A 26970-nucleotide genomic window follows, 5' to 3' on the forward strand; every position below is an offset into this window, starting at 1 on the left:
AATATTCACCTAAAAATAAAGAATATACAGATTTACAATTCCAATTCTTCTATAATATCACCGGTTTGCAAAAGTCACACAACAGATCCCAAATATCATGAAACTCTGGGGCTTTCTTTTTCACTATATAAGTACATTTTTCAAGTGAGGGAACTGACATACTTTCAGTGCAGAGCAATTGAAAGTCTAGCTTGTAATAGACAGAGATCAACTATTTTCTTCTCTTTCCTTTGTAAAGAGAGAAGAGAAGAGAAAAAGATACATTCCTGGGTAAAGATTTAGGATGCAAAGTTTAGGGATTAATGGTATTGGGGTAGAGGTAATCTCAGAGATATAGTGCAGTACTGAGCTCCAAAACTTTTGTATTTCAGCACATTCCCACAGGCAATGATACAAGGTGCCTAAATGTGTGTTACATTTAACACAGGTCTGTGATATTAGGGTCAAATGTGTGGAGCTTAACAGGTGACATATGTTCTCATTATCAAATTGTATTGCAACAATCTCAGGCAGCTGTTTATTGTCTGTATCTGAGCTCTAGAGCATATCATACCCCAGTCCTCTGCTGAAATATCTTCCTGCATATCTTGTATCCACTGAAGTCTCTTACTATCAGAGTTGTCTTTATGAGTAGCTACAATTTTCCCATATAATGACATCATCTGACCTCTCCCATAACACATACTAACAGAGAGAGTTTCTAAAGTGGTCGAAGGACGTTGTAGGGAAGATTGTTTTAGACTGGAAAAAATAAAGCTTGTAAGTATTTGAAAAAAGGCTTTTGTGGTAAGTTAAAGCTTTCATTTATTTCTTCAAACGACATGAGCCCTTTTTAATTGAATAAATCCATTACTTTAACAATACCATTTCTTGGCCATTCTTTAAACCCCAAATTGGTGTAAAACTGGATAATACAGGGGATTCGCCCAGATATTGCTGTACTTTGTGCCACATAGTTAGGATGTTTTTAACAAAGGGATTAGTAGTATTCTTCTTTAGCTTCTTAAAGGGAGCAGAGTTCAAATATCCATACAGAGATAAGCCTTATGTGGACAGCATTTCAGTCTGCAGCCAGGGTAAGTATGGTTTCTTGGAGAACCAAAACATTGCTGCCCTACGTTGTGCAGCCCAGTAATACCACTGTAGGTGTGGAAGTTGCAAACCCCCTCTGTCATAGGGCAAATAAAGAAGAGAAAGTCTAAGCCTTGGTTTTTTGTTGCTCCAGATAAAATTTAAGAGTATCTTTCTGATCTTTGTGAAAAAATAAAGGTGGTGGAGCCAGAGGAATTGATTGAAATAGATAAAGAAATTTGGGCAGAATATTTATCTTAATGATATTTATTTCACCAATAATAGATATAGGCAATGATGTCCATCTGTTGATGGATTCTGTTACACTCGTTACCATGGGTTCATAATTTGTTAAAGTCAATGAGCCAATTTCTGGTGTGATTTTAATACCAAGATGTGAAACCTTGTTCTGTATTCACAAATGGATGCTGTACAACTGGATTCAGTCTCTCTTGCTTGTTGAGGAAAGGATAGAAGAGGTTTAAAGTTTTATTAACTTTAAACCCAGAAAACTGACCAAAGTTTTTCATTATATTGGACAGGGAAGAGATATAATTATTTAGATCTGTTAAGAATAAGAGGGTATCATCGGCATACATGTTCAGAATCCAATGTTTTAATTCCACTAATTGACAGGTGGGACCTTACTGCAATGGCAAAGGGTTCTATAGCTAAAATAAAGAGTCCTGGACTGGCCGGACATCCTTGTCTTGTACCCCGAAAAAGCATAAAAGGTTGTGAAATCAAGTTGTTCGTGGCAACTTCTGCAGTGGGGTCGGTATATAATATTTTAATCCATTTATGGAAGTAGTTCCCAAACCCAAATCTCTTAAGCTCTTCAAATAAATAAGACCACTCAACTCTATCGAATGCCTTCTCTGCATCATGTGAGAGTATGACAGTATCAGGGGACCCTTCACACATGTGCACTATGTTTAGTACTCTCCTCACTTTGTGAAAACCTTGACGGTTTTTCACAAAGTCGTTTTGGTCTTTGTGTGTTAGATATGGGAGCACTCTATCCAATCTCCTGGCTAAAGCTTTAGCAATAATTTTTGAGTCGGAGTTCAGAAGAGAAATCAGTTTGTAACTTTCACATTTTGTTGGGGATTTATCAGGCTAACGAATAAGAGTGATTAAAGCACTCCTTAGAGAGAAGTGGAAACAACCTTACTGAGAGGATTCTGCATACATTTCCAAAAGTGGACCTGGAAGTTTGTCCTTAATATCTACTGGGAGAATAATCTGGACCTGCCGCTTTACCTCCCTTCATTTTGGAAATAGCATGAGATATTTCAACACCATTCCAATTGTGTGTCTTCTGAAATAGAGGGAAAATCAAGACCATCCAAAAATGATGTCTGATTAGTTAAGTTCTCGAGAGATTCAGAGTTGTAAAGTGTGTTGTAGTAGGAAGCAAATGTTTGGTTTATTTCTACAGGATCCGTTGATAATTGTCCTTGGAAATTATGAATGAAATTATTGGCTTTGTCTGAACTTAACTTCTTAATGCACCAGGCCAGCAATTTACTATGTTTTTCACCTTGATCATAGAAGGACTGTTTCAGCCTCGTTAGGCTGTTTGCAGCCTTTAAGGTGGAAAGTTCTTCATACTGAGCTTTAAGAGTAAATCATTCTTTGTTTATTTCTTCTGAGTGATCCAAAAAAGCTTCCCTCGCCAATTCTCTGATTTTGCTGTCCAACGCTCTCATTTTCAGATTTAATTGATTTGATTTGAAACTGGTAAAATGTATAATTTGCCCCCTAATATATGCTTTGAAAGCCTCCCATCTGGTACTCGCTGACATTTGGTCAGTGTTCAATGTAAAATATACATCTATATGCACTCCAACGTAATGTAAGAAGTCTGAGTCCTGTAACCATCTGGGATGCAAACGCCATCTAGAGGATCCTTTTACTAGTTTTGTATCCCTATAGAACAATGACACAGGGGAATGGTCACTCAGAACAATACTATCATATCCACTTCCTGCTACATTGGGAAGCAATGAGCAATAAACTAAAAAGTAGTCTATACTACCTTTAACACGAAGACTCCCTTTTACTCAGGTTCTGAGTCCTCCAAGGTTCATATAGATATAAGTCCTTATTGAAATGCTGTCATTTCTTTCTACTCAGCGAGTGGGAAGTGTCTAAACCAGAGGAGCAATCTCGATGAGGATCAGGAGTGCAATTAAAACCCCCTGCTATTAGGACTTAATCAGGAAGGGAGGCTATCAATAGAAATACATTCTCAAAGAATTTGGGATTATCATCATTAGGACCATCAACATTAACCAGATTAATACGCTCATTCAAAAGAGTTCCCTGTTCAGAATGTAACTAACTGCTGTATCAGTTATAATATTCTCCACTTGAAACGGAACAAATTTGTGAATTAAAACCATAACACCACGAGAATGAGAGGAGAAACTGGATGCTTTTACTTGCCCTTGCCATCTCCTGCGTACTTTAAGTAGCTCATCCTTCAACATGTGTGTTTATTGTAGGAACACAATAGATTAATGAAGTTGTTTAAGCCTAGTAATAACCTGTTTAAGCTTGGATAGTTTACAAACTCTACAGACATTCCCCAAAGTAAAATTAAGTTTTACATTTGAAGTAATTTAACCGAAGATGTAAACATGGAATAAGCTATAGCATAAAGGCATATCTAAAATATGTTTAGTAACTACAAGGACCGCGTTAATATTTTATAGTGAGAAAAATATGTAAAGATCTGTTGGAACAAACAAACATAAATCCATACTAACAGTTAAACACTGAACACCATTCCCTTGTCTCCCTAACCGAGACACCCAACGCTTCCTCTCCCACCTCCCCCTAATCGTAGATTGTAGCCTGGTGGACGACTGATCCATTAAAGTGAGTAGTCTAACCTAAGCGTCGCTAAATAAAACAGTGTCTCCTACCGTCTCTCTGCCATTACTCCTCATGAACAAAACAAAAGGCGTATCTTGCAAGATGTTATGTAAAATATACCACAACAAAACGCATAACTAGCAAGATGATATGTGAAATACTGTATCACGTAGTATTCATTTGAAAAGTAGCAAAGAATAGCTCCACCTAAAACAGTAATGCTAGTCAGTGAAGCCTGACTAACGCTAACATTACAGTATGGACAGTCCAAAATAGCTAGTAGCTACCAAGTAACAAAATGGCCCATACATATAGCATTAACGTAGTATACCATGATAAGTTTATAAACCAAAAAAAGTATCAAAAGATCAGAAATGAACAGGCTATGCGAGAAAAATATATACCATTGAATATGTGCTACGTTACCCAAAGGCCCTTGCACATGATGTAGAAGTCAGGCTTGCACATGAGTGTCAATCATTTTAGTCCAAGGATATGATCGAAACTTAAGTCTTCATATAAAGTAGTCCCGATGCTTCTCAGTGGTGCAGGATGAATGAATAAGGTCCCGATGTGTCCATTGACATGGAGCTTAACATCTTCATCAGCATTTTGGGGCGGCAGGTAGCCTAGTGATAGGAGTGTTGGGCCAGTAACCGAAAGGTTGCTAGATTGACAAGTAAAAAATCTGTCATTCTGCCCCTGAACAAGGCTGTCATTGTAAATAAGAATTTGTTCTTAACTGACTTGCCTAGTATAAGGAAACTGAGTGGGTGAGCTCACCATATTATTCACTTAACTGTTATGCTAGCTACTGTACTACAGTAGCAGTTAATAAATGAGTTATTGTTAGTTAGCTTGCCAACAGTCACATAATCCAAGGTGGTTTAATTCTCCATAGTCCAGAGTGGTGGTAAACTTCACAGCTACAACATGACTAGGAAGAAGATTCATGTTGTATGCCACGGATGAACACCTCGGCTTGAGAGGGAGATTCAAACTCGTGTGACCATCCATTGTAGGTCAGATATTCCATTGGCAATGTTGAGGGACTTGAGCTGGTTGTTTGACCCTGTCGAGCATTTTCCTTTTCGGCAGAGGTCCGCAGATAGGTCAGGGAAGAACAAGATCTCTTTGTCCCTGTATATGCCCTTGCCCATAGCCCTGGCTTTTCGCATCACTCGAACTTTATCTTGAAAGTTGAGAAACTTAATGTTAAGGACTCAAGGAGAGGGGTGGTTTCTCTGGCCTGTAGGAGCAGGAATCAGATGGGCTCTTTCAATGCGCAGTGGGTCCGGAAAGTTGTCCGACCCCAATAACTCGGGAAGATAGAGCTTCCAGAGTCATTGGGGCCGGAGAACTTTCCGGACCCCTTCCGCATTGAAAGAGCACATCAGCTTCCGAGAGAGAGAGAGAAATGCAAGAGAGAGAGAGAGAGAAATGCAAGTGCGTCACCATTTGCCACTTTTTCAAGTAGATTAACCAGTCTCAAATTAGACCTCCTGTGGTGGTTCTTGAGTTTAGTTTTGAAGTAAGGTCCGCCAACTGTTTATCCAACTTTTCGGTCGTTGTTTTGACAGTTACGACAGTATCTTTCACCATGCTAATGTGTTCCTCTGCTTCGTCCAAGGGTGTGGAGTGGGCTTGATGGTCACGTTTAACCTCACTAATCCCTGTTAGGACACCTTCGTGATTTGCGGAAAAGTCCGCCCTCATGGCAGAGATTGCTTCCAAAACCCCTTAGTTCTGGCTCTGGTTGTCTACTTTGCTGGTTGTCATGTCGGACTTGTGGTGTGAGGAGCTTGTAGGGCTTGCTGGGTTAGTAGAGCTGGCTGAATTAGCAGGGCTAACTGGCCTAGCCTGGACCACGTTGTCGACGCGAGATGTTCTTCTTGTTTTAGGAGGACTATGTTTAAGTCGATTCATAATGGATGTAGATACGCCTGAAATTGTCCAAGAAAATTGGTGTTCATGTTACCAGGATTAAAAATAAGAGATAATAATAAGTTTAGCCAAAATTGGCAGGAGAGCACTAAAAACATGTCCTCCCAGTTCAACGCCATAACCACACCCCCCACAGAGGCTCTTAAATATGATGTTTGTGTTTTTTCCCCTTCACAATCTCTATGGGAAAAGTGGTGAAAGGCTCAAGGAATTAATTCCCCCCCTGTAAGGCCTCTGCATCAAGGGTTTGGATTCAACTACTCTTAAACACACAAAAAAACTGAATACTGAATATATAGAGAGGCAGAACTCAAATAAACAGAATCTTTAGCAGAACCCTGAGGAGGCATCGTCTCGTCCTCAGGAATTTGAAATGAACTCCTCTCAGCCTTTAGAACTGATTTCCTCTCAAAATCCATTATGGACATCTCGAGTTGGTTCTGAGAATTTAGGGAGGACTAGCCCTGCTAATGACAGGGACAGTTTAAACCCCTTTTTCTCATCTAATGTAACAGAGAAAGGACTCATGTGGGAGTTTCTTACCCCTCTGTGAATTTGCCACTGAGGTCAGAAGAAGGGGACATGTGGCTGTGACTTGTGTGGGGGCTGGTTGGGTAGACAAGTGGGTGAGGGCGGGGGCAGGTGGTGTCTGAGCTTGCCACTCCTGTCAGAGAGGAGGTAGAATCTCAGTCAGCAGCCAGGGTAGTAGCAGCAGCTCTGCAGACACAACACAGCACAGGGAGGGAGTGGATGGGACCAGCAGCAGCCAGTAGAAATGTGTTCACTCAACAGAACCCTGTCTCTGTCTCTGTTCCCCAGGGACCTCAGCAGCAGCATGGATCCCACCATGGAGTATGTCAAGGTAGGAGCCCACTCAACCATTACACATCTGGCTGAGACACAGGGCTCAACAGGTGTCACTATTGTTTTGTTACCTCACTTTATTTTTCAACTGATTCAGAAGCGGTCAGAAATATTGAGGTTTGATTCATCACTTATCTGAATGGTGTTTTAGTAGCTTTTTGAAGTTGATATGACACTAATTCCTACAAAACAGTTGAGACTAGTTTTGTAACTCTGAGGTCAGTGAAATAGGGCAAGAATGCTAGTAGCTCTCAGGGACCTCTGACACAAGATGTTGATCTGACGTCAAGGATATGAAGTGTCTTGGTTTATATTTCCAGGATTTTAAAGAGATACAAAGAAAGATAGATTAAGACAGTAAATATGTACAGTATATATGGAGAAGACATGATGTGTGTACAGTATGTGTGTGTGTGTGTACATGTGTACATGTGTGTGTGTTTGAGTTATAAGGTCTGATGATGTCATGTTTTGTAACGCACTATTCTTTTGACAAGAGGTTTAACTTTTTGTTCTCCAGACAGGTTGAGCATTCAGTTCATAAAGTTCAGCTGTGTAAAAGTGTCCTCTTCAAGCTTTGTTTCCTGCGTAGACATCATCTACTATACCCATTGGTTAGAGAGAGAAAGGGGCATTTGTTTGAAAAGGAGTGAAGATCCAGACATAGCCCTCATAAGCTCTCAACTATTATCGCAATGCCACAGGAAAACAGTAGGCAGACAGGAGATTGTAATCACTAGTTTTGTTGTGTTTTGTCTCAGAAGGAGCCACACTGTACTCATCTGTAGCTAAGGAGCCGAGTAACATCTTCAGTGGAGTAACGTCTCTTTGGTTAAAAAGTAGCAGAGACCACTTGGGTAGAAAGGAGTGTCTCTTAGATGGAAACAATGTGGAACAATGTTCCATTTCCACCAAGAAGAGAGACATTTCTCTTTAGACTTTTTTTTAAATCTAGTGCTCTAAAAGTTTTTTGTATAGTACATGTTTAGTAGCTAAGTAACTGATGTTGGCTCTAGCTATAATTCCTCTTTATGTAAGGTTGCTGTGAGCATAAATTATTCTACTCTCTCTAAGGGGGAGGCTGTCAAAAAGCCTCAAAAGGAAAAGGACGAGCGAGCGGTGGAAATGTCCTCTGTCTAGTACACTAATCTAATTTCTCTCTAGGCGATGAGGCACTTTGTCTCAGAAGTAGGTCAATGTATCGACCAAATCATATTTCCCATTACCTTCACCTGTGTCCCTGCTCACCGTGATTGGGCTTGAGTGGTGACTGAGGTCTGTGTTCTGATACCACACGCCTGACAACTCTCTCTCTCTCTCTCTCTCTCTCTCTCTCTCTCTATTTCACACACATGCTCATTCACCCACTCCTTACCTTTTTCCCCTCACCCACTGTCACTAATACCCTGGGCTGCTTGCCTCATACGATAGGATGCTCTCAGGTCAGTGTGAAAAGCAAACATAGTGGTTCTTCACATGCAGGTCAGGAGAGCAAACAGCTCTCATATCAGGTGCCATGGCAGCCTTTCATGAACACATACACAGCTCTGCTACCTCACTAGGGTAGTAGGCAATGTTCCCTATAAGCTGCGCCAGCTCCCCTTGGACAGATGAAATATCAGCCCGTGCAGAGATGCACGAGATTGAACTTCCCTTTCACTTTCTAGAGTTTTCCTCTTTAGTTTACACTAGCAACGTTTCGCTCTACTGTGGGAATTGTGCTCGAATCAATGCAATATTAGCCACTTTCAATGTAACATTCGGAAAATAAAACTAACTATGCAAGAGATTTTCTTGTAGGCAGAGCGCAATGGAGTAGGATTCTATTGCATTGACAGGCATGACTCAGGCCTGTACTCTACACAGACCGGTGCGCCATAACCAATCATAGGTACAGTAGGCCTATATGCAAATAGCCATTCACTTTGAACTCATTGCGCTTGTTTTGAGATCAAACCAGGGGCTGCATGTAGCCAGGTGTGCACTTTTGTTCATATTCTTTGCTAGTTAGTGAGTTATTAGCCCAGTTATAGATAATTTCTGGTTGCTTCTACAAGAGCATAACGTTTGTGCATTTCTAGCCGTCTTTAGAAGCAAGTCAGGTAAATAGCTTTTTTTATGTCTTAAAGGGGCAGTGTTGTGTTTTGAAACGGTCTTGAATAAGCTAAGTAGTCAATAGGCAGAGGGCAGCATCATTTGTCTGATTCTCTGTAATAATGGTGGAAATAATAATAATGACTTTTATTTTGTAAAGTGGTTTCTTGCATCAAACAACACAAGATTTTCAGTCACCACCTTGTCTGAAGGACAAGTGGATAAACAGGTTAATGTCAAGCCCTGCATGTTTTTTTTCCCAAAGTCTCATGGAATGTTGGCCTTCATTGAACACCAGACATTTGCTGCTACTGTAGGCTGAATGATAGAACAGCTGTTCAAATGTTATGGGATGCATTTTTCTCCATTGTTTTTGATGGTAGGCCTACATTATGATCAAATAGCCACAGTAGCCTACTTGGCCACTGTTAAAACTGTAACTTAAAGTGGGTACAGCCTCAGTGTTTACTGTAAACGTACGCCGGAAGTTGCACAGCATTTTCATGTTCAAGTTAACGCTCAGCAGATCTGAAATTTGCTCAGGTGTCAAAACATCGGTAATAGGTAGTCCTAACCACTACTCAGGGCACTGGCTCAATATGCCTTAGAAAAGAGAAATTGGCCCAAATCAGAAACTCAGTTCTTCAGTCCATTGTTATCTACCCTTTATGTCAAATATGAATTATGTCACTACCATCTCCATTCATTCATGCTCATTCAGTCACCTCAACATGTTGGAACAGACAACCACATGGACCACATCTTCCCTCATTACTTATTGTGATGTTGGAGAGTGCTGCCAGCCTTGTCGGACTCAGGTTGATGACAGAAAGTGTTATATGAGGATGAAACATCCCAAAGACTGAGCCCTGTCCTCATCTCAGCTCACCTCAGAGGGATTACACAGATGAGGGTGCAACCTCATTCTTAGACAAGAGTCATCTATGCCAGGCGCGTAAACGTACAGTACCAGTCAAAAGTTTGGACACACCTACTCATTCAAGGGTTTTTCTTTATCTTTACTCTTTTCTACATTGTAGAATAATAGTGAAGACATCAAAACTATGAAATAACACATATGAAATCATGTAGTAACCAAAAGTGTTAAACAAAAGATTCTTCAAAGTAGCCACCTTTTGCCTTGATGACAGCTTTGCACACTCTTGGAATTCTCTCAACCAGCTTCATGAGGAATGCTTGTCCAACAGTCTTGAAGGAGTTCCCACATATGCTGAGCACTTGTTGGCTGTTTTTTCTTCACTCTGCGGTCCAACTCATCCCAAACCATCTCAATTGGGTTGAGGTGGGGTGATTGTGGAGGCCAGGTCATCTGATGCAGCACTCCGTCACTCTCCTTCTTGGTCAAATAGTCCTTACACAACCTGGAGGATTGTTTTGGGTCATTGTCCTGTTGAAAAACAAATGATAGTCCCACTAAGCGTGAACAAGATGGGATGGCGTATCGCTGCAGAATGCTCTGGTAGCCATGCTGGTTAAGTGTGCCTTGAATTATAAATAAATCACTGAGAGTGTCACCAGCAAAGCACACCAGCACACCTCCTCCTCCATGCTTCACGGTGGGAACCACACATACGGAGATCATCCGTTCATCTACTCTGCATCTCACAAAGTCACGGCTGTTGGAACAAAAAATCTCAAATTTGGACTCATCAGACCAAAGGACAGATTTTCACCAGTCTAATTTCCATTGCTCGTGTTTCTTGGCCCAAGCAAGTCTCTTCTTCTTATTGGTGTCCTTTAAAAAGGGAAAGGGGAATACCTAGTCAGTTGTCCAACTGAATGAATTCAACCTAAATGTGCCTTCTGCATTTAACCCAACCCCTCTGATAGTAGGGGTTTCTTTGCCCCAATTCGAACACGAAGGCCTGATTCACCAGTCTCCTCTGAACAGTTGATGTTGAGATGTGTCTGTTACTTGAATTCTGTGAAGCATTTATTTGGGCTGCAATTTCTGAGGCTGGTAACTCTAATGAACTTATCCTCTGGAGCAGAGGTAACTCTGGGTTTTCCTTTCCTGTAGCGGTTCACATGAGAGCCAATTTCATCATAGCACTTGATGGTTTTTGCAACTGCACTTGAAGAAATGTTCAAAGTTCTTGAAATGTTTCACATTGACTGACCTTAATCTCTTAAAGCAATGATGGACTGTCATTTGTCTTTGCTTATTTGAGCTGTTCTTGCCATAATATGGACTAATATGGACCAAAAATCTGTATACCACCCCTACCTTCGATTGGCTCAAACACATTAAGAGGAAAATAAATTCCACAAATGAACTGTTAACAAGGCACACTTGTTAATTGAAATGCATTCCAGGTGGCTACCTCATGAAGCTGGTTGAGAGAATGCCAAGAGTGTGCAAAGCTGTCATCAAGGTAAAGGGTGGCTACTTTGAAGACTCTCAAATTTAAAATATATTTTGATGTGTTTAACACTTTTTTGGTTCCTACATGATTCCATACGTGTTATTTCATAGTTTTGACGTCTTTACTATTATTCCACAATGTAGAAAATAGTAAAAAATCAAGAAAAACCCTTGAATGAGCAGGTGTGTTCAAACTTTGGACTGGTACTGTACACACATGCACATCTACACGACACACACACACACACACACACACAAACTTTAAACATCAGCCCATCTGTAAATAGCCCATCCAATCTACCTATCTCATCCCCATATTGTTTTTCTTTTACTTTTTTGCACACCAATATCTCTACTTGCACATCATCTGCACATCTATCACTCCAGTGTTAATCTGCTAAATTGTAATTACTTCGCTACTATGGCCTATTTATTGCCTTACCTTCTCACGCCATTTGCACACACTGTATATAGACCTTTGTGTTATTGACTGTACGTTTGTTTATTCCATGTGTAACTCTGTGTTGTTGTTTGTGTCGCACTGCTTTGTTTTATCTTGGCCAGGTCGCAGTTGTAAATGAGAACTTGTTCTCAACTGGCCTACCTGGCTAAATAAATAAAAAATTCAATAAAAACACACACAAACTCTGAGTTGAGTATCACTAGATTCAGGGTAGTAGTGTAGAGTTTCTCCTGTGGTGTTTAACCAACACTAGAGAGGCCCGACGAAGCACAGCCCGCCTCCAACAGACTCATCCAACTGTGTTATTCTGGGCAGCCACAGTGCAGAGGACAGCAGGAGTACAGCTGACTGGAGCACCTCCTGTTAATATCTCTCCCATTGTTTTGGTTGGAGATCCAGCTGCTGTGTGTGGGGCCTTCCTGCTGAACTGCACTGTCTGGCCCAGGCCTTACATAACGCCCATGATACTTTATCCACTGTTACTGTGAGCTCCACACCTAAACACAGCCCATCCAGGTGTGTTTGTTTTTCCACCCAGCTGGGCCTTAAATTAACAAGCTATTGAAACAACAATGAATCTTTGCCACACATGAACAGGAAACATCAAAGGCCGATGTGCCAAAGTAATTTCCTGTGGGTAGGTGACCCGTGTTGCAACACGGAGCTGGTCAGGGTAATACCCACAATCCTACTGCAACCAACCACTGGGATAGTGGTTTAGATGGGTGGACTAGAGGGACAATGCAACAGAATGACTGAATGCAGCAGCAGTGTAGCTTCAAACTGTTCTTTGTGAAAGTCTTGTTGTTTTGCCTCCAATTTCACATGGCTACTATCTTCAAAGCCAATCTAGAAGGCGGGAGAGTGGAAATTGTTCAAGAAAGACTCAATGCCTAAAAATACAATTTATTTGCTGGATGGAGCCCAACTTCTCCCTCTGGGAGTGTGTAGTGTTTATGAGAAACAGGTTTTATATCATGGTCATGCAATGTGTCTCTACATGGATTAGATTGAGACTAACTGTCAGAGTGACTCAGCGATACAGTCACAAAGAGAAAAGGGTGTCAGATGAGGACAAAGGGCCAGGACCAGAGACACCTGCTACTCCAGTAGACTCCTCAGTTCAACATCTAGTTTTGATTGACATTTGGTTGAGATTTCCACATAGATTCAACGTCATCGCATTGATTATTTTGGTTAAAATGATGTAGAAACAACGTTGATTCAACCAGTTTTTGCCCAGTGGCTGGAGTGTAGAAGAGAAGAGGGATATAGTGTGAAAGACTGATTGAGAGTGACAGAGTGAGAAGAATGGAAAGAGAGAGCATGAGAGTGAAAGAGAAGAACAGGAGGACAAGAAAGACAGGATGGAGAACTTCAGGCCTAGTGGATTGTTTGACCTGTTGGTCTCCCCGGGCCCCCGATGAAGGGAGTTCTTTACTTCTTTTCACACGAGGCATTAACACAGCCTCTCTCTCTCTCCTCCTCTTAGAACCTGCTGAACAGTAAGCAGCTAACTGCTTATGAAAGAGCTTTAAAAGGGAACAATGGCTCTCTGTGCCTCCTGTGAGATCTCCAGCCCTTGCTAAACACCAGATGAAGACCCTTTTGGCCCTCCGTGTGGCCTGCACAGCACAGAACAGCACACATAGCCTGCAGAAATACACACTATTTGTGACAGGCAGGGTGAGATCTGACAGTCTGACAACTCACCAGACTAGACAGCCTGTATATAGGATTGCAGTCCTATCATCTTCATCAATTCCAAGTAAATGAATTTGCCCAGCACGTAAAACGTTTTCTACTGCAAGGTCAAAGACTGTGGAGTTTAAGTGATCTTGCTGCAGATACGGAGAATAGTGTTGAGTTCAGAGAAATAGCCAACAGTGTCAATTTCCCAGGGGTTAGAGAGATTGACTTGCCAATTTGAAGAAAGAAATGGCCAGAACTGCAAAGACATAAGTTTGGATTTCTGACAATACTTCTAAATAGGAACACTCATACATAATGTGTATATGGTGTGGCTAGGATATGCAGCACAGGTGTGATTGAGACGGACACAGACTGTGTAACAGTTAGCTGCTCCCAGTTAGAGGCAGATGCCAGCAGGTTTATGAGGATGGGATCCATAAACCCCAAGTACCAGTGACAGTGACTCCCTCAGGATAGTTCCGTCATTTACCTCAGGCAAATGGCTGTCCTTCATCTCTCCCTGTTGCTCCTACCTACAGTGGGCCTACCTACTGTACCTGGCTGTATCCTAGACTAGTTAGAACTAAGTTCTGCCCTTCAGCTGGGTCTTGGGCTGCGTTTACACAGGCAGTCCATTTCTGATATTTTCTTCAGTAGTTGCATCTCTTGGCAAATCAGATCAGCTCTTTTGACAATAATTGGGCATAAGATCCGATTGGGCTGTCTGTGTAAATGCAGCCACAGAGTCCACAGTTCATTATACAACAATGTAAGAGAAATGGCAATCTCTAGTGGTTTGATTGAAGTACTACAGTATAATTTATTACACAGCAGAACAGCTGGACAGACAGTATTGAAGTGCACCCACGTATAATTCCAGTCAATCTCTTGATAGTCTGTTGCTATATTTTTATTTTCTGGAGTTGAATTAAAAGATGTGCAAATATGCTTTCCAGGGAAATGGTATTTGTGTTATCCATTGTAGTTTCCAAAAGTCTAAAGGACAGACAGACATTACACACAGTTTCTAGATATTTTAGAAATGACCAAAATGTGGATGCTGTATGTGATGTGCTGTAATGGCACACTTGGCACTGGTCAATACTGCTCTTTGGTTCTGTGCCAGCGTTAGTGTTGTGCATCTCACCTTTCATCACAGCGTTGTCATCATCAGTGTCACTGACATGCTAAAGGCATTCTGATGAATTAATCACTTACTGATGCTTGGGTGCACACTTCCATCTGGCTCTATATCCATCTGGCTCTACAGTATATCCATCTGGCTCTATATCCATCTGCCTCTACGCTCGTGTCCAAGAATGGGAAAGTAACTGAAATGAATGACTACCGACCCGTAGCACTCACTTCCGTAATCGTGAAATGCTTAGAGAGGCTAGTCAAAGACCACATCACCTCCTCCCTCCCGAGACACTCGACCCTCTCCACTTCACCTCCCGCCCTGACAGATCCACGGACGACACAAACGCCATTGCACTGCACACTGCCCTCAACCACATGGACAAGAGGAATGCATATGTGAGGTTGCTGTTCATTGCCTACAGCTCAGCCTTCAGTACCATAGTGCTCTCTAAGCTCACCACAAAGCTCACAGCCCTGGGACTGAACTCCTCCCTATGCAACTGACAAACGACAGTCCATCATGAGCCCCACAAGGGTGCGTCCTCAGTCCCCTCCTGTACTCCCTGTATACCCACGACTGTGTGGCCTCACACAGTTCCAACTCCATCATCAAGTTTGCTGAGACGGGACAGTAGTAGGCCTGTTTACCAACAATGACGAGATGGCATACATGGAGGAGGTAGGTACTCTGATGGCGTGGTGGCAAGTAAAAAACCTCTCCCTCTACGTCAGCAAAACAAAGGAGCTGATTGTGGACTTCAGGAGGAACCAGGTGGGGCACGCCCCCATCCTCATCAACGGGGCCGCCATGGAGACGGTAAAAAACGTCACATTTCTCAGCGTGCACATCTCAGAGAAGCTGAAATGGTCAAACCACACAGACACTGTGGTAAAGAAGGCACGACAGCGACTCTTCAACTTCTGGAGGCTGAAGAAATTCAGCCTGTCTCCGAGGGCCCTCACAGTGTCCTACAGGAGCACCATCGAGACCATACTGTCGGGCTTCATCACAGCCTGGTACAGCAACTCCACCTCTGCAGACCGCAAGGCGCTACAGAGGGTGGTACGCTCAGCTGACAAACCATTGGGTGCCCACTGCCTGCCCTCCAGGACACCTACAACACCAGGTGTTGCAGGAAGGCCAAGAAGATCATCAGGGACCCCAGCCACAGGCTGTTCTCCCCGCTTCAAATCACTCAGATGTGGGCAGAACAGGAGCATCATGGCTAAAACTAGCAGACTGGCCAATAGCTTCTACCCCCAGACCATCAGGCTGCTGAACAGCCACCACTAGTCAGCTACCTGCTCCTCCTGCCTCCCTGGACTTCCTAGAGTTGAGTTCCTCATCCTACACATGCACTGTTTGTTTGCGGTTGTATTTGCGCTGTTTCCAGTATCTTGTGTCTGTTTTGTCTTACATAGTTTTTTGTTGTTAAATAACAATTTGTTCTTAGTTGACTTGTCTGGTTAAATAAAGGTGTAATACAATTAAAATTAGAATACAGGTCAACTGGATGTCAGCCAAAAGTAAACCATTTTGAGTTGGCTGTTCCTCCATTCCACTTGTCTAGAGAAATAAATGTGTGTATTTTGGGGGGTACTTTACATAAAGCTGGTAATTTGAAGCTTGTGAAAACTCTCTAACAGGTTCCTCTCTTTCCCAGGGGCAGGCAGTCTTCTGGGGTTTTAATGAAAGCAATTAACTTGTTTGATGTGTTTCCTGCGGGAAAGCATTTCTGCACTGTGTAGAGAAGAGGGAGTGCCAGCTTGCCTTCCTTAATGTCTTTGTTTACACTTTATGAGCATTTCGGAGGCAGAGGAATGGAACCCAGCCGATAGATAGCCAACTGTTTGCATTTCTTAATGGCTCTTGGGTAATTACACTCCCGCACTCATTGGACCTCCTGGCCCTTTCCCAGTGCGGTTACAACGGGCTGAGTTTTTTGTTCTTACAACAGATTTATGAATGGCGCAAGACAGAGAGGACCACTTAAAACTATTATACAACATGAAAACAAAGCACATGGATGACTGATTTGTCCTGTGGAGCCCCAGATGTGCTCCAGAGGCATCTTGGAGATAGATGGAGTAGAAGAACATACTTAGAGTATTCACTTTACAAAGATTCAAAATGGCAGATTTCCTTCTTTTTAGACATTGTGTAAATGGATGAGCAGCAGTATGCATTGCAGTCATTCACTGTCACACATCTGTATCATTAGTCAGTCAGTTCTCACTCCCCCTCACCTGTAGTTGGACCTTATCTCTGATTCATAGGGCTGAAGCAAGCCAGTCCTGTGAGGCTGTATCTAATGATTGCTATAGTATATTTTCATCCGTCTAGCAATCTGGCTTTTTTCCCACATGCCGGTAATAGGCTGTAAGTTTCCCTAAAGCTTTTTCAACTGACAAGTGAATTAAGCAGGATTTTACCGCTCACACGTTAGGATGTCAGCTGATATCATGGTATTGTAGGTCCAACCAAACATTCCCTGAACAGCTGAGAGCCCAACGCTAATGAAATGTGGTTGGTCAATTCCTGTAGTTGTTGGAGTGGTTGACATTCCACTCTGTCGGCATTACTTGGGCAGTTGACAAAAAGTGGTTCTGTGTCAAATCAAATGAAATGTTATTTGTCACATTCGTCGAATACAACAGATGGAGACTTGACTGTGAAATGCTTAATTACGAGCCCTTTTCAAACAATGCAGAGCTAAAAAGTATGAAAATGAGCTAATAAAAATAGTAACAATAAATAACAATAACGAAGCTACTGTATATACTGTACAAGGAGTACCGGTACTGAGTCAATGTGCAGGGTTACGAGGTAATTGAGGTAATATGTACATGTAGGTAGGGGTAAATGTAATTAGGCAACAGGATAGATAACAAACAGAGTAGCTGCAGCATATGTGAAGAGTGTGAAAATGTGTTTGTGTGTATGTGTGTGGCGTCAATATGCGTGTGTGTGTGTGTGAGCGTATGTATATATAGTGTGTGTGTGTGTGTGTGTCAGCCATTTGGTAGCCATTTGATGAACTGTTCAGCAGTCTTTGGGGTCCAAGCGGTTCAGGTGTGAACAGAGTGAACAGTATGACTTGGGTGGCTGGGGTCTTTGACAATTTTACAGACCTTCCTCTCACACCGCCTGGTATAGAGGTCCTAGGTGGCAGGGAGCTCTGCCCCAGTGATGTACTGGGCCGTCCGCACCACCCTCTGTAGCGCCAATGCAGCTCAGTCGGTAACAGTGTTCACAACGTCAAGGTCGTGGGTTCAATTCCCTGCAGGATCCACCGACATAATATGTATGCAGTCATTGCCCTGTAAGTCATTTGGGTAAAAGCACCTGCTAAGTGCCATTGCTTTCTAATGAAGAATACAGTCTTCTGGACATGCTCAGTTATACTCCAACCATCTCTCTGACTGAAGTTAAGTGTCCTTAGCATTGAAGGACACAGACACATAGCTCTGACCCCAGTGAATATGTATCTTGTCACTCATCACTACTCCTGCATCCCTCCTTGCTCCACATCTGTGTACTACTACATTCTGCTCAATGGTTGTTCAGAGAGACAAATGAAATATAGACTGAGAAACAAGATCATTTGCCCATTTCTCTGTTCAACAACACAGATTATGTGCGACCGACTTAGTATTAGATCAAGTATGAAAAAAAGACCTTCACAGTTCAAAACAGCAGTGTGTTAAAAGAACAGAAGAATCACACAGCGTGTTTATGGTGGCGGTGTTAATCAGAGCAGCACTGTTGGTAGGGTACCGGGCTTCAGGAGAACACACAGGAGCTTCTCCCCTCCTCTCTCTCCCCTCCCTCTAAACTCAGCCAGTGGTAAGAGGGGGCTGCGGGGGTTAGTCTTGGTAGAGCCAGAGGCAGTAGAGGCAGTGCCCTCCCAGCTGGCTCTGACTTTATTAGTGGGAGAGCAAGATCACATGGAGTTTCCACCGCTCCATACATGGAGCTCCGGGACTGCGTGAAGCAGCATGGATTAGTGTGTTCACCGTGTAGAGCACAGACAGCAGGGCTGCTTAGACTGAAAAAGAGACGAGAGAGAGCCACAGAGTAAGGTGCTGCAATGCTCACCCCCTCGGTGTGACAGAGGTGACGGCTAATTGAGAATCTCTGTGCTTTTTTGATGCCAAGATTTGTTTGTGAGGCTCTTTTTTTGCGAGTTAACTGAAAGGGGCGAAAGATGTCAGAGAGATGCAACGTTCTGAGCACCTTGACTGCAGCACTGTGCTGCTTCTACCAGAAGAGCTCCGTCATCAGGGCCAAGGTGAGTGACGTCATGCCGCTGTTTGTGTCACACGGTCACCAGTCAGCATTCACATCATAGCCTACTGTGTGTTCTCATAGTCAGTGTCTTGCATGTTTTGAAACCAGGTCATCTTAACTGCCTGCACCGTATTTCCTGGAATTACTTCTGTACTTTAGTGAAAGGAAAAATGAATCAAACCTGGAAAAGGGCTTTGATTCATCCTCTGTAATCTTATTCTAAGCTTTGTTTGGGCAAACAGGCTTAGCCAATGGTAATGTAGATGAATCATCAGTTGCTCCTTTAAAAAGAGGCTTTATCCTGGATCCCTTACTGCATGTTTGGGTGTGATGAATGTGCCCTCTGGGCTGTGTGAGTGCTGAATGTCGTTTTTGGGGGAGCTTTCTCCTCTGTATTGACTAGTTAATGTGGGTTAGAGTCTGTCACTGTTGTGGGATGGAGAGAACTTTTACTTTCTCTCTGTGTTTTTCTATGCTCTGTGCTGCCTGGCCCATGTGTCTGAGTGAAAGCTTTAAATAGCTCAGTTAGTCAGTGCTGGTTATTTTTCTCCTCCCAGATCAGACCTGCTGTTTAGATATTTTCATTATTGTAAGTGAAGTGGTCAGCCAGACATCCCATTCCATGTGACGACTTATGGGAGTTGGAAAGTGATGCTAAGTGTGTGTGTGTGTGTGTGTGTGTGTGTGTGTGTGTGTGTGGTGTTTTTTTTGTGTGTGACTATGCTCTTGGACTATAAATGGGAGAGAGCTCATCTGTATATTTGATTTAGAATGTATCTCACAATCCACTTCATTTATTAATGATATTCTTTACTTTTCTTTGTTTGAAGTATGGCTTTGATATTCCTTTGTAATATGTCCCATTGAAAGTGGTCTGTCCTTTATGACATCAGGGGGAATTGTTACAGTGGCATTAAGTGAATTGGATGGTGAGGCTGGAAAGAGAGAGACACTACAGTATATCTGTCCCAACAGTGTTATAGAAAGGCCCTATATCTGTCCCAACAGCGTTTATGGAAGTGACACAAGCCTGTAACTTCAGAAGGGGCTAGGGGGTCATGAGATGGACCAAAATACTGACATTATTAATAGCCATTATCAGTTATGCCAATTATTTGTGGCTGGCTGAAGAATGACATATACTGTAGGCCTATTCTGTACAGTACAGTACTTACAGAGACACCTTGTACACAGTATGTAATACAAGTGGGTTGTAAAAATTGCCTTAATAGTTAAGCTGCAAATGAGTTAAAAGGCTTATAGGAAGTGACTTTTCCCTGGAGGTCTACTGCCCCAAAGCTCATCAGTGTTAACCACAGTGAGATCAGCCCCTCACCCCCAGTCCCCCTCATCATCATCTACATCCATACTGGCTCTCACACTCGTCCATCACGTAGGGCTAGTGATCCCTCCATCCCTATTTCTTTCTCGATCCATCGTTCTCACTCTCTTTTCTTTGGTGACCCTCTCTCATCATCACCCACAGTGGAGAACGGCATGTTTCGTACAAGTCTATGATCCATCTGACTCGATCATTTTAAGGGGAGATATTTGCCCCAAAATAGCCCACAGTTTGTTGCTCCTCGAGTCTGTCTGTTTGGACCCAGCGGGCCCTGGAGAGTCCGGATAGTCTGCTAGCTTAGACATTGGCTCTGTTTTGTTTGGCCCAGGCTTAAAATACACTGCTCAAAAAAATAAAGGGAACACTTAAACAACACAATGTAACTCCAAGTCAATCACACTTCTGTGAAACCAAACTGTCCACTTAGGAAGCAACACTGATTGACAATAAATTTCACATGCTGTTGTGCAAATGGAATAGACAACAGGTGGAAATTATAGGCAATTAGCAAGACACCCCCAATAAAGGAGTGGTTCTGCAGGTGGGGACCACAGACCACTTCTCAGTTCCTATGCTTCCTGGCTGATGTTTTGGTCACTTTTGAATGCTGGCGGTGCTTTCACTCTAGTGGTAACATGAGACAGAGTCTACAACCCACACAAGTGGCTCAGGTAGTGCAGCTCATCCAGGATGGCACATCAATGCGAGCTGTGGCAAGAAGGTTTGCTGTGTCTGTCAGCGTAGTGTCCAGAGCATGGAGGCGCTACCAGGAGACAGGCCAGTACATCAGGAGATGTGGAGGAGGCCGTAGGAGGGCAACAACCCAGCAGCAGGACCGCTACCTCCGCCTTTGTGCAAGGAGGAACAGGAGAAGCACTGCCAGAGTCCTGCAAAATGACCTCCAGCAGGCCACAAATGTGCATGTGTCTGCTCAAATGGTCAGAAACAGACTCCATGAGGGTGGTATGAGGGCCCGACATCCACAGGTGGGGGTTGTGCTTACAGCCCAACACCGTGCAGGACGTTTGGCATTTGCCAGAGAACACCAAGATTGGCAAATTTGCCACTGGCGCCCTGTGCTCTTCACAGATGAAAGCAGGTTCACACTGAGCACGTGACAGACGTGATAGAGTCTGGAGACGCCGTGGAGAACGTTCTGCTGCCTGCAACATCCTCCAGCATGACCGGTTTGGCGGTGGGTCGGTCATGGTGTGGGGTGGCATTTCTTTGGGGGGGGGTCGCACAGCCCTCCATGTGCTCGCCAGAGGTAGCCTGACTGCCATTAGGTACCGAGATGAGATCCTCAGACCCCTTGTGAGACCATATGCTGGTGCGGTTTTGAGCAGTATAGTTCCATGTAAATGCCTGGTTCGGACACGCTAGTCTGTGTCAGGGTCACAGGGGGTAACACAGTGGGCAGGGTTGGGGCTCTGGGCTCTGGTGCATGGGGTCATTAAAGAGGGAGAATTATCGCCTGACGACTCACTCTGAATTTAATTCCGCTGCTCTGTCGATCGCTACATACATTCAGTCTGAATCTCCCATCCTAGAATTTGATGATGTCATCAGGCTGGCGCTGGGACCAATCCGAATGGTCACAATGTGTTCGCATTCTAGATATTGTATGGGAGTGAGGCAAATCCAGACTCATCGTGGAGAAGAAACATCAGTTTGGCCGGAACGATGTGGATGGGTAGCCAAGTAAGGAGAATTACTCTGGGGCCTGTGCTATGTGCTAGCTACTGAAATACATCTCACTCATTTCCTCTCCATTAAAACAACACCCAGCAGCGGCTTAAACACTATTAAAGGACCCAGGCAGCTCAGCAGCACAGCTGGGAGTGGAGGACAGCCATGTAGCTCCAGGGAGCTGTACTGTATGCTGAGGGTGCAAACACCACACACACTCTGCAAGGTCAGAGTAGTAGTGCTAAGCAATTAACCAAAATGATGGTTCTTTTTCCGTTTTTAAACAATTAAATTATTTGAATTCCATTTCATTCAGTTTTTTTCTGTGAGCTCGATGTGCAGTTTCTGTAGAGATAAATCAGATCAAGCCTGAATTGGCGATGAAGTAGGGAGTTGTATTTTCCAACAGGCCAATATTCTACATAGTTTAGCGCATGGTAATGAACTACAACGACCATAATCCATTGCGCCGCTTAAACTTGTCCGGTCTGTGTAGAGCTGATACGGAGACTGAGAGGCGAGAACGAGCGATCGAGAGGGATAGAAAGCAGTTGCTTCACGAGCCTGAAAATACATGATCTAAGTGATTGATAGTATTCAGCAGTCATAAGAGAGTGCCTTGTTTACTCTGAAGAACCACTAAGATAGTGATTTTGTCAGACAGCATAGGCAGCAGCTCTATAGAGATGAGATGATGACTTTATGATGGTTAATAGGTGATTAGTAGTAATGGGCAGTCACTACCGTCATGGGACTTTTATTCATTGTTTTATTCTGTGTTGTTACAGCATTCAACCCACATAATGCATTGTGCTTTTAATGTAAGAAAAAAAAATAGAACACACACACACAAGCACACACACACACGCACACACACACACACGCACACACACACACACACACACAAGCACACACACACACACACACTCTCCACAGAGAGGTTTTAAGCTGTGTGTAACAGCATGGCAGTGAGGTGCCAAGCATCATCATGTCAGGACTCAGCAGCCCTCTGGCAGATGCAGCTCTAATTGACAGATGTGAATTGCTGAAACAGCATGGCTGAAGCCCATCCATTACCAGCAGGAACATCACTATAGACAGGTGTGTGTCTGACACCTTCCTCTCTGGTCAACAATCCATATCATCTCAATCTCTCTATTTCTCTCTCTTTCTATCCCTCGGCTGTATTTCAGTTTTGTATTCCTTAGCTCCCTCCATTTCAGCCAGGAGGTTTTTCCTCCAGCCCCTCCGTACCCCGGGGGTTAAGCCGGTTCCCTCTGTAGTCCAACCGCTCTGCACTTGAGGAAACATTAAAGATGACCGCCCCAGGTTTCCAGTGATCTGGCCTAGATTTGGGTCCTAATCCTTTCTGTATGCCCTTCCTGGGATGCCAGCGATGGGCCTGGGCTGAGTGGAGTGCTGTGGGGGAGGGCGGCGGACTTAAGATGTGTGTTCTGTCCTATATTTATATTTAAATTATTTTTTATTTTTAATCCCAGCCTCTATCCCCGCAGGAGGCCTTTTGGTAGGCCGTCATTGTAAATAAGAATTTGTTCTTAACTGACTTGCCTAGTTAAATAAAGGTTAAATAAATAAATAAAGTAAAAATAAGAGAAAAGCCCCTGGAAGGTGCTGATTTAACACAGCCAAGGTGGACACAAAGCCCTGCATTCTTCTACTCCATCTAAACAATGAGGTTTTACAAATCCTTCCAAATGGCAAAAAAAAAAATCTGTAGGAAGGCTTTCATCTTTTAGACAAAGTGAGGAATTAGAAGAAATACCACCGATCAGAACAACGCAGCTTCAGAGAAATGTGGACTTTAAAGCAGCAATCAGCAGTTGAAACAGTAACAAATTGTTTTCCCCGCCCCTGTTTTGAGAAAAAGGTGAGGGATGAGGCTGGAGAAATGTAACCACTCTCAAATTCATAGACAGAGCTATGGATGCAAGGACTGACCATCCATGAAATCAAAATGATAGTTTTAACCATGTTTTGAGGCTAAATAGTGTAGTGTGTGTTTACATTTACTTTGTTTACAAACATTGGAGTAAAATAAGCCTATATTTTGGGATCTGATGGGGTACGACAGTTGAACTAGCACATGGGGCATTGATAAGTTATATTCTTGAAGGATCAGTGGGTACATATAATTCCAAAGAGGGATGTAGCAGCTGCAGATTGCTCCTTTAAGGCTCACGTCCTCTCCTCCATATCCATCACTTCGCATGCTTCCCTGTGTGGATGTGTCCTGTTTCTGGACGTAATATTACCAGTGTATTGTTGTGGATGGACATGGCCATGGAGCCCAGTTGTCGTAAACAGGTCAAGAGATAATGGATGGGGAGTGGACTGCAGCAGGTCTCCTGAGGCGCCTCAGACAGAGATAGAATGTCCTGATGGTCCTATCAGTTTACCCCTACACAGGAAGGGTGAGCCCACGTAGCAAATCACAGATGAGAATGATAGAAAGGCCATGAAAGACCACTAACTACCCAGTGTCCTTCTCCCCCCATCTCCACAGGAAACTCAGTAATCACCCTCAGGGTTGATGTTCTGAGGGAACATTCTGGCTGTCACATTTCTGTGACAAACGTTGGATGTATACTAGGCCATTGGTATTATACGTCCCCCTGGGTTCAGCTCCACATGTAATCCTAAATCTGCACTGCCGACTGACTAGAGTTTCAACCATTTAGGCCAGTGTTTCTAAACTCCAGTCCTCCAGTGCCCCCAACAGCCCCGGGCAAACATACACAATTTAATTAATTGAGGGCTTGATGATTAGTTGACAAGTTGAATCAAGTGTGCTTGTCCAGGGCTACAATACAAATGGGTAGTGTTGGGGGTACTTGAGCACTGGAGATGGGAAACACTGATTTAGGCCATGTATGTATACTACAGGGTTAGCAATGTAAGGACCGGGATTAGGAATAAGAAATCGTTATCTCCAAGCAGCCATTATCTCCAAGCGGCTTATGATGGTTCTGTTAACTAGAGGGGCTGGAGACTGACTGAATGAATGGGCCGTCAGCTTAAAAGGGACATTTAAAAATGTTCTACTTCATATTCATCATCGTCTATGGGCTGCCGAGTGGCGCAGCGGTCTAAGACACTGCATCTCAGTGCGTCACTACAGACCCTGGTTCGATTTCAGACTGTATCACAACCGGCCGTGATTGAGAGTCCCATTGGGCGGCGCACAATTGGCCCAGCGTCGTCCGGGTTTGGCCGGTGTAGGTCGTCATTGTAACTAAGAATTTGTTCTTTAACTGACCTGCCTAGTTAAATGAAGGTTAAATAAATAAAATACAAAAAATCTCCATCAGCACCGAAATATCAACATGTGAAAATGGCGCGTTTCTATGTTTTGTAGAAAAAGATTGAGTAAGATAAGTGTTTCCAATGACATCATAAACCAATTAATAGACAATTAGTAGGCAATGCCTACTCACAATTGGTTAAAATCACATGATACACACTGATGTCATTGGAAACACTAATCTTCTTCTATCCTTTTATACTACAAAACATAGAAATGCGCCATCTTCACATGTTGATGTTGGGGTGCTGCTGGAGATGATGAATATGAAGTTGAACATTTGTGAAGTTTCCCTTTAATAGCAGCCTGATCCTAGGGTCCAATGACCCTGTAGTGCCATCTCTGTGTGTACAAAACATTATGAACACCTTCCTAATATTGAGTTGCGCTGAGTCCTTCAGTAAGGCTGTTCAACTGACATGTTTGTCTATGGAGATTGCATGGCGGTGTGCTTGATTTTATGGACCTGTCAGCAAAGGTGTGGCTGAAATCCACTAATTTGAAGGGCTATTTATATCAGTATATAAAATACACTATATATACAAAAATATGTGGACACCCCTTCAAATTACTGGATTTGGAATCACCATCTGGCAGTCCGATGGACGAGCCCTGACCTCAGCCCCATCAAACTCCTTTGGGATGAATTTAAAGGCTGATTGCGAGCCAGGTCTAATCGCCCAACATCAGTGCCCAACCTCACTAAAGCTCTTGTTTCTGAATGGAAGCAAGTACCCGCAGCAATGTTACACCATCTAGTGGAAAACATCCGAGAAGAGTAGAGGCTGTTACAGCAGCAAAGGGGGGACCAACTCCACATTTGACGAGCAGGTGTCACATACTTTTGGTCATGTAGTGTATGTACAGTATATATATATATATATATTACACACACACACAGAGGGAAAAAAGTATTTGATCCCCTGCTGATTTTGTACGTTTGCCCACTGACAAAGAAATTATCAGTCTATAATTTTAATGGTAGGTTTATTTGAACAGGGAGAGACAGAATAACAACAAAAAAATCCAGAAAAACACATGTCAAAAATGTTATACATTGATTTGCATTTTAATGAGGGAAATAAGTATTTGACCCCCTCTCAATCAGAAACATTTCAGGCTCCCAGGTGTCTTTTATACAGGTAACGAGCTACGATTAGGAGCACACTCTTAAAGGGAGTGCTCCTAATCTCAGCTTGTTACCTGTATAAAAGACACCTGTCCACAGAAGCAATCAATCAGATTCCAAACTCTCCACCATGGCCAAGCCCAAAGAGCTCTCCAAGGATGTCAGGGACAAGATTGTAGACCCACACAAGGCTGGAATGGGCTACAAGACCATCGCCAAGCAGCTTGGTGAGAAGGTGACAACAGTTGGTGCGATTATTCGCAAATGGAAGAAACACAAAAGAACTGTCAATCTCCCTCGGCCTGGGGCTCCATGCAAGATCTCACCTCGTGGAGTTGCAATGATCATGAGAACGGTGAGGAATCAGCCCAGAACTACACGGGAGGATCTTGTCAATGATCTCAAGGCAGCTGGGACCATAGTCACCAAGAAAACAATTGGTAACACACTACGCCGTGAAGGACTGAAATCCTGCAGTGCCCACAAGGTCCCCATGCTCAAGAAAGCACATATACATGCCCATCTCTAGTTTGCCAATGAACATCTGAATGATTCAGAGGACAACTGGGTGAAAGTGTTGTGGTCAGATGAGACCAAAATGGAGCTCTTTGGCATCAACTCAACTCGCCGTGTTTGGAGGAGGAGGAATGCTGCCTATGA

The 26970-nt window shown here is 43.2% G+C and overlaps 1 protein-coding gene across 4 annotated transcripts in view; it reads left to right on the top strand.

Annotated features, from left to right (window-relative positions):
• LOC106584337 (breast cancer anti-estrogen resistance protein 3 homolog) overlaps window positions 1–26970 on the top strand; it is a 99123-nt gene that overhangs the window by 55777 nt on the left and 16376 nt on the right. For 3 of the 4 annotated variants that reach the window (XM_014169515.2, XM_045706216.1, XM_045706217.1), the window contains one exon: window positions 6718–6760. In XM_014169515.2, the coding sequence (XP_014024990.1) occupies window positions 6718–6760 (43 nt within the window). Of the gene's footprint in view, window positions 1–6717; window positions 6761–18415; window positions 18830–26970 lie in introns of those variants that run through there. The other variant, XM_045706218.1, reaches the window with a different exon arrangement.

The sequence above is a fragment of the Salmo salar genome, chromosome ssa23 (assembly GCF_905237065.1).
Source record: "Salmo salar chromosome ssa23, Ssal_v3.1, whole genome shotgun sequence".
Taxonomy (NCBI): domain Eukaryota; kingdom Metazoa; phylum Chordata; class Actinopteri; order Salmoniformes; family Salmonidae; genus Salmo; species Salmo salar.